The sequence below is a fragment of the Mus caroli genome, chromosome 5, assembly GCF_900094665.2.
Source record: "Mus caroli chromosome 5, CAROLI_EIJ_v1.1, whole genome shotgun sequence".
Classification (NCBI taxonomy): domain Eukaryota; kingdom Metazoa; phylum Chordata; class Mammalia; order Rodentia; family Muridae; genus Mus; species Mus caroli.
Genome location: NC_034574.1, coordinates 107,180,944 through 107,191,412, shown reverse-complemented (window position 1 = coordinate 107,191,412; position 10,469 = coordinate 107,180,944). Strand labels below are relative to the sequence as shown.

General features: G+C 49.8%; 1 protein-coding gene across 1 annotated transcript in view; it reads right to left on the bottom strand.

The window, feature by feature from the left end:
* Acacb (acetyl-CoA carboxylase beta) overlaps positions 1–10,469 on the bottom strand; it is a 106,680-nt gene that overhangs the window by 16,673 nt on the left and 79,538 nt on the right. The window contains exons 32-39 of the mRNA XM_029477795.1: positions 9,691–9,747; positions 9,426–9,467; positions 8,425–8,640; positions 6,626–6,781; positions 5,412–5,615; positions 4,491–4,646; positions 2,323–2,445; positions 1,827–2,209 (exon numbers count right to left, since the gene is read on the bottom strand). Of these exons, the coding sequence (XP_029333655.1) occupies positions 1,827–2,209; positions 2,323–2,445; positions 4,491–4,646; positions 5,412–5,615; positions 6,626–6,781; positions 8,425–8,640; positions 9,426–9,467; positions 9,691–9,747 (1,337 nt within the window). The remainder of the gene's footprint in view (positions 1–1,826; positions 2,210–2,322; positions 2,446–4,490; positions 4,647–5,411; positions 5,616–6,625; positions 6,782–8,424; positions 8,641–9,425; positions 9,468–9,690; positions 9,748–10,469) is intronic.

The following is a 10,469-nucleotide window of genomic DNA, read 5'->3' as shown; positions in this document are numbered from 1 at the left end:
TTCAGTGAGTCTCGGGTCCTGTTCCGTGGACTCCATGACCACCAGATGGTCTAAGGTGCCAACACCGTCCATGGCGGCTGTGGACAGCATCAGCTGTACAGCTACACACTGCAGGCTCGCACCACCCGCCAACCACGGGGCTACTCTGAGCTTCTCTCTTCCTTACAGCCTCACACTCTGTCTGGTTACGTACTGTCTAGGAAATGTGTTGCTCACGTGTGTACATGTGTGCCAGTGTGTACGGTCGGACAGCCCTAATCTGAGGGACTGGAAGTGTTTCAAATGTAAGTATGTCCAGTTTTGGAATACCTGCTTCTACCTACTGAGACATCGTCTCATTCATGTTTGGTAGGCACTCATTGGGTACAGCAGCTGTTCCCAACCTGTGGGCCACGACCTTTGGAAAACACATATTTCTGATCTTAGGAACTGAGCTCAGTAGCAAAATTGCAGGTATGAAGCAGTAACAAAAATAAATTTGTGGTCAAGGGTTCCTAAGACTGTCAGAAATGTGTGTTTTCCAGTGGTTGTGACTCACAGGTTGAGAACTGCGGGGCTAGAGGTATAACCTATATGTAACCTATAGATGGCCTATGGAGAGCCTATATATAACTCCATAACATACTGTCATGTTTCTGTGTTTTCACGGTGACCCATCCTATGAGCGCAGGTGTGGGTAAAATTTGGTACTCTAGGGATGAGATTAGTGACCGAAAGGTTTCAGGTTACAGAGCATTTTGGATTTCAGATCTTTAGACTGAGACTACACTAAAGATATAATTTTTTTAAAAAAAAGAAAATGAATTTTTGACTCCCAAAGTGCTTTTTTCTACTGTAGGGAAACAGCGTCTCTGTCTAGAAGACATGTTCTGTGTGAGAGTGGCCGCCCCGCCCTGCTGCCTCACATCGGGGCTGAGTGCCTACAGTGACAGGAGAGGGGGGTGGAGAGGAAGGCGCCCTGGAAGCTTGCTCGTCACCAAGCCCAGAAGCCCTGACAGATCCCAAGCAGAGGAGGACCTGTTCACACACACACACCTTCACACATGTACCTACAAATATACACATGCACGTTAGCACCCATGTGCACACACAGAGTGTGCACACACACGTGCATCCTCACATGCACATACACATGTATACAGTACACCCTCACACATGCACACACAGACACATGTGCCCTCACACATGCACCCACATGTGCAGACACACATGATCTAAGGCCTGGGTGTGGGACATTACTCACTTTGCATTCTGGGTACACATGGATTTATAAGCCATCGCATGTCACCTACATATCTACAAGTTCTTGCTGTCATTCCCCTAAAGGGTGTTTTTAAGCCATTTCCTGATATTCACTATATCCCAAAGCATTTGTTTCTTGATGTTGCTTTTGTGTGTGTGTGTATGTGTGTGAGTTAGACAGGTCTCACCAAGTAGGCCAGCCTGACTGTGAACTCTATCCTTCTGCCTCAGCCTCCCCACTGCTCAGACACGCATGTGGCACTGTGCCTGTCTCAGTGAATCTGAGTTACATAACTGACCGTGGGCTTACAGTCCCTTTCCCACCGTCTCACAGGAACCTTGACACCCTATCAATGCTATGTGGGCTCTGCCTCTCTTACCTGCAGGCGGTCAGAAGCAGTTTAGATTTTGATTTTTTTTTCAGACGGGCATATCTGCATATGAGATATCCAGAGAGTGAGGTACCAAGTCTAAACACAACATTCATCTGTGTCACTCAAATACCTCACATACAGCATCTTCAGGTGCCAGTGTCTTGACTGAAACTCAGCGAGTAAGGTTGGGTGAGACTTTCTGTTTAGGACGTCACACTGATACCTAAGCTTTGGACCCGGAAGTGTTTCTCATAAGGAGGCTTTTGGGTTAGGGATGATCTACCTAGGTAAGCATCACACTGCCACCCGCACATCTGACATACTTTGTGGGGATCCTCCGGGTCCACCCAAGCCACTTGGAATATCTGTTTGATCTCCTCAGCCAGGCCCATACGGGCCCCGCTGTTAGCTGCCAGGTAGATTTGGGGGATGCCCTCTGTCCGGGCCATCTCAGACGCTCGCAGGTACAGGAAGTCCTCCCCTATGCCGAAAGAGCCGATTTGGAAGGTGATGTCGTTGCCGATGACAATGGCGTCCCGGCCTTCTGGATACTCCGGGGTCTTGAACCTCATTTTGAAGGCCACCATGCCCACCTGGGAATGAGATGAAGGCTAATTGAAATGCCTCCAGGTTCTTCCAGACGACATCTGAAGCAAGCTGACCCCAGCTGGGTTCTGCCGGGTCCAGCCTCACGCCCACCTCCTACCTCGTTGCAACCAGGAAGCCGGTTCATCTCCACCAGCTGGCCTTGAGAGTCCAACACCAGCTCTGTGTATGTCAGGATATCTTTGGGGTACTTCTCTGGGGAGCCCCACAGTTTAAAGAGAGCCTGGAGGAGAGGAAAAGCTTGTAGTCATGGGTAGGGAAAGTGCTGCCCTTCCTGGTTGGAGGTGACATGTCAGAGTGCCAGGTCTTCACACTCCCCATCCCCTTTTATTGAGACAGAGTGTCTCTCTCTCTCTCTCTCTCACACACACACACAACCCCCCACACACACACACACTGAACCCCGAGCTCACTTACCGTCTAGACTGACTGCCAGCAAGTCCCAGAAATCCCCCTGTCTCTGCCTCCAAGAGCTCAGAACTTCTCGTGCACACTCCCATGCCTGGCTTTTTTTTTTTTAATGTGGGTGCTGTGGAGGTCTGAACTCAGGCTGTCACTCCCATGTGACAAGCCTGATACCCACTGAGCCACTTCTCCAGCCAAGACGTATTTTTCAAAGTATTGACTCAGCTTGGGACCGGATAGCTCAGTGGTTAAGAGAGATTTACGGTTCCTCCAGAGGCCCCAGGCCCCACACTAGGAAGCTCACAACTGTCCATGACTCCAGTTTCGGGGATCCAACACCCTCTGGGCTCAGCTGGCCCCTGGATGCACGGAACATGGTGCGAATAAACTCGGCATGCACGCACAAGAAGAACAGAGAAACTCTGCACTCATGTGCCCGTGTGTGCCAGGGGAGTCGGATGCTGGGTCTGGTGGGCGTGTCACAGGTGGGTGATCTTTTATGTCCCTTACCCCTTCCTTTCTAAGGATCTAAACCAATGGCTCTCAACCTTCCTAATGTTGTGAGCCTTTAATACAGTTCCTCGTGTTGTGGTGACCCCCCCCCCAACCATAACATTATTTTTGTTGCTACTTCTTAAGTCTAATTTTGCCACTGTGATAAATCACAATGTAAATATCGGATATGGAGGATACCTGATATTCAATCCCTGTGAAAGGGTTGTTCAAACCGTGCTGGGGTCTCAATCCCCAGGTTGGGAACCGCTGGTCTAAATGGATAATCAGAAAAACCTAATATTTTCTTCTGAGACAGAGTCTTACTAGGTTATATAGGCAGGTCTCTAACTCCCATCGAGTGATGCCCCTGTCTCAGCCTTCAGAACAGCTGAGACTGCAGACAGGTGCCACTGCACCTGGATCCCAGACACTGCCTCAGGGTAGGGCTAAGATTCCTCAAAGCCAGTATCAATTGCACCAGTATCGATTTCCTGTGTCACCACACACTGTGACTTACCAGAATGTGTCCCTGGGGAAATGGCTCATTCCTTTTTTTCCCTGTACTGTTTTTGTGACTTCTTGGTTATCAAGGGACTAATTACTTTAAAGCAAAATGTACACTGCATATATATATATATATATATATATATATATATATATATATATATATACACATGCATGTCCCGCCTCCGTTCCAGGGTCTGCCTAGCCTCAGAGTAGGGCCTGGCAGGGAGCAGTTAACATATAAATGTGCAAACAGATCAGAAGTAGGGGCTGGAGGTGATGGCACAGGCAATAAAGTGGGGTCCTCAAAAGCATGAGGACCAGGGTTAATCCCATAGAGCTGAGGAGATGGAGACTGGAGAAAACCTGGGGCTTTCGGGTCGGCCACTCTGGCCAAATTGGCAACCTCCAGGTTAACTGAGAGACCCTGTCTCAAAAAACTGGATGGAGAACAAAAAAAATACCTGATGTTGACCTCTGGCCCCTGCACACACATACACACACACACACACACACACACACACACACACACACACGCAAATACACACACGCAAATACACAAACAACCCAGAAGCAAAGATTAAAATGTTGAACAATTTGTCACACGTCATTATTGATGACGAGATGCTTCCCCCCACCCGATTCCCTTTGCTTCCTAAGCTTCTATATAGCACATCACTTAACAAGATGAAGTTCAGTTTGTCTGGGGGAGAGAAAGTACCATGAAATCAGTCATCCCGGCATGAATTAATTCTTCCTAGGAAGACCTCATCTAGAGCCGGTCTCAGAAGCATAACTTAGGACAAGGGATGGATTCCCATGGAAGGAGGGGAAAGGCTTCACGTCTGAGCCCACAAGACGAACCTGCCTGAACATCTCTGGGAAGTCGTACACATAGGTGGTCCCCAGGGACTGTGCCTGAAATCGCTTAGCCTGGAGCAGATCCTTGGTGACATAGGGCGTATTGATCAGCATCCCATGCAGGCTCCCTTGCTTATTGCCAAAGGAGTGAAACATGATCTGGACGGAAAGAAAGAAAACGTGAAGGGGCTGGAGAGGTGACTCAGAGGTTAAGAGCACTGGCTGCTCTTCTAGTGGACCTGGGTTTGAGTCCCACCCCAACCTGAGTCCTCGAAACAAAAGTTCAGTGGAGAGGCAGATCCACCGTGCAGAGATCATGCCCTTTGCCACGTGGGAACTGAGCCTGTGGGAGACAGAGCCTCACCCCCAAGGTATGCAGACAAGAACCATGGGAATCCACGTGGGGTCTGTACCTGAGCGATCAGAAGGACACCTGTTTAGGTAGCACGCTACGGTCAACTGCATCATGTCCTTGGGGGAATCTGGGTTGGGGTAGACCTCAGCTAATATTTTGTTCCGCACTACCTTTGCAACTCGAGTTTTGAGTTTCATCATTTCAAGTTTAAAGAGTGTGTGGATACACACAGAGGCAGGAACACCTGTGTATTGATACACGCGTGCACATGTAAAATAGCCTGGGGCTCATTTCTGCAAGGCATTTGGGGGAAACATGTCTCTCTGTCGGACCAGTGGCAGTGAGCTCTGCACGGTTAATGGCCACACACTCCACTGCCCACCGGCAACGTGGCCCCAGGATGGACTCTGCCATGGGAGCCAATGGTTCTGCTTAGGAGGATAGACAAACAGAAAACTACCACATCCACCATGCCCTGAAGCTATCTACTGGAGGCTGCCATGATCCAAGGTGGCTTCCACCGATGCCTGGAACATCTGGGCTCAAGACCCTAGCTGGCGCGCCCTTACATTTCCGGATCTGGAGTCCGTCACTTCTCTATAGAGGCTGATGTCCAGGTAGTAGCCGGACTCGTTGGTGATGAAGAGGCGGATGGGGATGGCACTGTCTGAGGTTGTCTGACGGATGTTGATCTTAACCTCGGCCTGCAGCACTCGGAGCTTCCACAGACGGCTGCCATAGCGCATGACCATGGCACGCACCGACTCCTCGATCTGCGAAGAAGCGCAGCACCATCAGAGCCTGACCCACACACACGGACAAGAGCACAGTGAAGCGTGCAGGAGGCACAGAGCCTGGCAGCGACACAAACTATTAGCAGCTAACCACGGATGAGGATGGAACCCAGGGGCTTGTGCATTCCAGGCAGGTGCTCTGCTGCTGAGCTACATCCTCAGTGATGGGTGACGAGTCACCCTATCTCTCTCTGCCTCCCAGGCCATCACAGTTTTCTTCTGGACTGCGTGGACCAGTCAGGCCAGGGCATCCACGTGGGTCCTGTGAATCCTACAGATACTGACATCTTCTCTGGTTCTAGAATCACCAATAATTAAAGGTCTGTCTCCTGAAGTATCGGCCTGTGCTCTGTGCCCCTGCCTTAGACCTTAGGCTCTCTCCTGCAACAGCAGATCCTAGAGCTAGAGAGGACATAAGCTCTGCCTGGCATTCTAGACACACGTGTTGTCTGAGCCCAAACATCTGGACATTCTAGCGGGTCTGTTCTCCCCTGACTCACAGCTAACCACATGTGTTCATCCTGGTGATGGTTTGTATGTGCTCAGCCCGGGGAATGGCACTATAAGAGGGTGTGACCCTGTGGGAGGAGGTGTGGCCTTGTTGGAGGAGGTGTGGCCTGTTGGAGGAGGTATGGTCCTGTTGGAGTAGGTGTGGGTTTTAAGACCCTCATCCTAGCTGCCTGGAAGCCAGGCTTCTGCTAGCAGCCTTCAGATGAAGATGTAGAACTCTCAGCTCCTCCTGCACCATGCCTGCCTGGATGCTGCCATGCTCCCACTTTGATGATAATGAACTGAACCTCTGACCCTGTAAGCCAGCCCCACTTAAATGTTGTCCTTATAAGAGTTGCCTTGGTCATGGTGTCAAACCCTGGCTGAGACAATCCTAGAACTTGGGTCTGGAGGACCGGGAGACTTGACCCCAGAGCGATGTGGCATGAAGAACAGTGGGAAAACACACCCGGGGCCCGGGAAAGCCGCAGCGGTACAACCTTGAGCGGGTCCATAATGACAGTGGGCACAAAATTGAGGAAGATGTGGTTGCAGTCCGTGCGCACGCTAGTGTTGTTGAACGCCACCTCCAGCTCGTCCATGGCTTCCAGCAGCAGCCGCTCGCCTTCGTTCTGCAGGTACTCGAAGGAGGCTTCCTGCCAAAGAGCGAGCGAGGAGGCTGGCCTCAGCCAGGGGCCTTGTACCTAGCTCATGCTCCCCCTCTTCCTGGCGTGTCTGGTGAGATGGCAGAGCCTTGCTGAGGGCAGAAAGCTGTTGAGGCTGTGAGCCATGCTCTGCACCTTGCTCCTCAGACATCTACACTGTGGCATCAGGGTATGCTTGGGAGTAGTGGGGCTTGCTGCCAAGCCTGATGGCCCGAGTTCAGTCTCCAGATCCCAAACAGTAGGAGAGAACAGACTCCCACAGTTGTCCTCCTGCACCCACACATGTGCTATGGTGGTTCCTCTCACCCTCAATACATGCATATACCCCCAATACATACATACATACATACATACATACATGTAATTTTGTATTTTTTTAAATTCATCAGTAACCAATTTGATCTTTTTAAAATCAGCCCTCCTCCCATCCCCAACATACCCAGTATGTCCATGGGCATGTAAATAAATGGGATGCCTCGTGAATGGGTCTTTGTTCGCATAGAGCATGGCCCACAAGTAAAGCCATAATTGTTCTGAGTGTCCTGCCTACACTGGCTCTGACCTTCCATTCCATACAGGGATGGACTCAGCTCCAGAAGGATCATCAGTAGGCCTGACCCTCTACTGAAGGACTCTTGGTCTCTTTTTTTGTTTGTTTTTTTGAGACAGGGTTTCTCTGTGTAGCCCTGGCTGTCCTGGGACTCTGGTTCTAGAAAGACCATCAACTCACTCTGAAGACCAGGCTGGCCTCGAACTCGGAGATCTGCCTGCCTCTGCCTCCTGAGTGCTGGGAATAAAGACATGCGCCACCACATCTGGCTTGGCATTCTCACGTGATTTTTTTAAAAGCATATGTATGTGTGATATTATATTTGTATGATGTATGTGTGTGCTATGTGTTCATGTGTGCACACTGGTACTCAGGAACATGTGAGCACTTGTGTGTTAAGGCCTGAAGTTGGTGGTATCCTCTGTGAATCGCTCTCTGCTTCCTTTTATTTTTTTAATTTTTAAGTTGTGTGTATGGGGGTGTGTATGGGGGTGGGGGGAGTTATATGTGAGTACATGCAGTGACCATGGAGTCCCCGGGTGACAGATCCCATGCAGCTGGAGTTACAAGCAGCTGTGGGCTGTGCCCCCAGCCTTCCACTATTTCTGGGCACAGGGTGTCTCACCAGACCTGAAGCTTTCTCACTCTGGCGAGCCTCCTTGTCCTGGGGATTCCCTGTCTCTGCCGGGATCACAGGGAACCCATACCTGAGTAGTTTTCATGTGGGCTCTTGCACAACAATGGTGAGTGCTTCATCTCCTGAGCCATGCTGTTCCACCCTCAGCTTGACTTTGTAATAACATTTGAATATTCACAATGTGATCGCTACCAGTCATTGATCAGAAAACACAAGAAATTCCCCGAACAAGCCAGCATCTTTCTATCCCTCTAGCTCTCTCTTCTACCCAGAACATGTCAGAAAATAAGAATCTGACTGAAGCACCGCTAGCTGATGTGCCTGCAAAGAGTCAGGACACCTCCTGATCCCCAGAATGCAGCCCAAATGGGAACTTGAAAAGAGAAGGCCAGAGCAGAAGGACAAGCTCTATGGTGGGGACAGGGAGCCACCCTTGTGTCACCTTACCTTGGTGATCAGGTCTGAGTGCCGGATGATGGCTCGGATAAAGAACCTGTGGTCGGTCACCTCCAACCCTTCTTTCACCTTAGCAGCTCCCAGGTAAAGATGCATCTTGTGGTTGGCACAGGGCACAGCAGTCAGGTCAAAGTTGCGCATCCGGCTCAGCTCCAGCTGGAAGGCCAGGGCAGGCTCCAAGTGGCGATAAATCCGGTCTTCTGCAAACTGTAAGCCAGCCAGAGAGAGGACAGTCCGTTTGTCACTATGACAGCAGCATGCCTGCATGACCCAGGCTGCATGCTGCTGAGCCTGGTGCTCAGAAATGAGCCCTTATTGGGGGCACCTAGTCACTAGCAATCTCTGAGGCTCAAGGGGTTTGCAGGTCATGGGCATTGCAAAAGCAACTCCTGAGTGTGCCCTGCTTGCCCCAGGACATGCCAGAGCCATGAGGCTGCTGTCTGTCAGCATCTCTTATACTTCAACTTCTGAACCTGGCTTCTTTATGGGAGAAAGTTCCTCAAAGGAATCAACTGGCAGTTTTGGAAACTGAACTGAAGAGAAAATAACAAGTCCCCATGTCCCCTACCCCCAAATAAGGATGTTGTTTACTCGAGTAAAACAGACCCAGAACCATTAAAATACAAAGTGCTGAGCTCATAAGGCCACCTGCTCTAGAACGGGAGTCAGCAAAAAAGTTTTAGGGTGATGAGCCATACAGGCTCAGTGACTGTGAAAATCACGGTTGACAGCTAATCCAACAGCTGTATCTGTGTACCAATAGAGATTTACTTATAAAGCAGGCAGCCAGCTTACTGCATACAGCAGCAAACGCAAAATACATCAAGTGAGCAGAAGCCCTGTGTGCCCAAGCTCGCGAAAGGATACATGAGGGTCCTTGTGGCAGCATGGTTCCAGGGAAAAGTGAGGGCCCATACTTTAGGCTCTGAGCATGCCCATGGGGGCACATGAAGGATACTCAGAAATAATTGTATCAACACCTTCGCTCTTACCTCATCTCTCGCTCTGAAGGTGAAGAACTTGGGGAATTCTCTCTGCCAAAAGAAATCCATGCAAAAGACAATTCAGTGAACATAGACTCTGAGCTCTGCCCCTACGAATTTTGTAATCATTAAAAATGGCTCAGTCTGTTTCCACAAGGAATCATCTGGAAACATGGTCCTAATTGCTTCTAACTTACCCTTGAGAGTAATTATTAAGTACCCGGCCTGAGGCTCAGAGAATAGGGAAGACGATGGACTAAGGACTGGGACTAACCTCTTGGGCAACGAGGAATGTGATTCTTCGGAGTCCGTAATCCACAAGGATGTGCTTCTGCGTTGAAAAGCACAGATACGGTGGAAGATTATTTAGTTGGTAAAGGCCTGGTGTGCTGACGCATGTTGCTACATGGATGAACTCCACAAACACACTAAATGCAGGAAGCCAGTCAAAGGCTCCCCTAGCAGACAACATTCAGGATGAGCGGGTCTACAGAGCCAGGAAGTAGGTCGGTGGCTGCCTCTGCTGGGCTGGGGAGAAGGCTGTGAGAGAGCTCGGGGTTCTGCTTCTCAGGTGATGTTCTCAAACTGACAGTGTGCATAGTTGAAAAGCATCAAGTTGTACATTTTGTGATTTTTTTTTTTTTGGTAGTAACGGGATTTGAACCTAGAGTCCATAGTATGCCAGGCAAGAGCTCTACCACTGAGCTATATCCTCAGTCTGAATTCAACGGCTGTGTTACACACTGATGCTGTGTGCACTGGAAGTTATGAGACATATGTGTAAGGGTTCAGACTTCAATGCTATGGACTGAAAACACAAGAGCAGATCGAACTGAGTCAGGACACAGCCACACTATCTTGTGGGGGTGACCAGGAGTGTCCACTTTTGGTCTGAACTTTAATTAGCAGGGTAAAAACCTGTCATGGTTTGCATATGCTTCACCAAGTGAGGGACACTATTAGGAAAAGGGGCCCTGCTAGAGTAGGTGTGGCCTTGTTGGAGTAGGTGTGTCACTGTGGGTGCGGGCTTTAAGACCCTCATCCTAGCTGCCT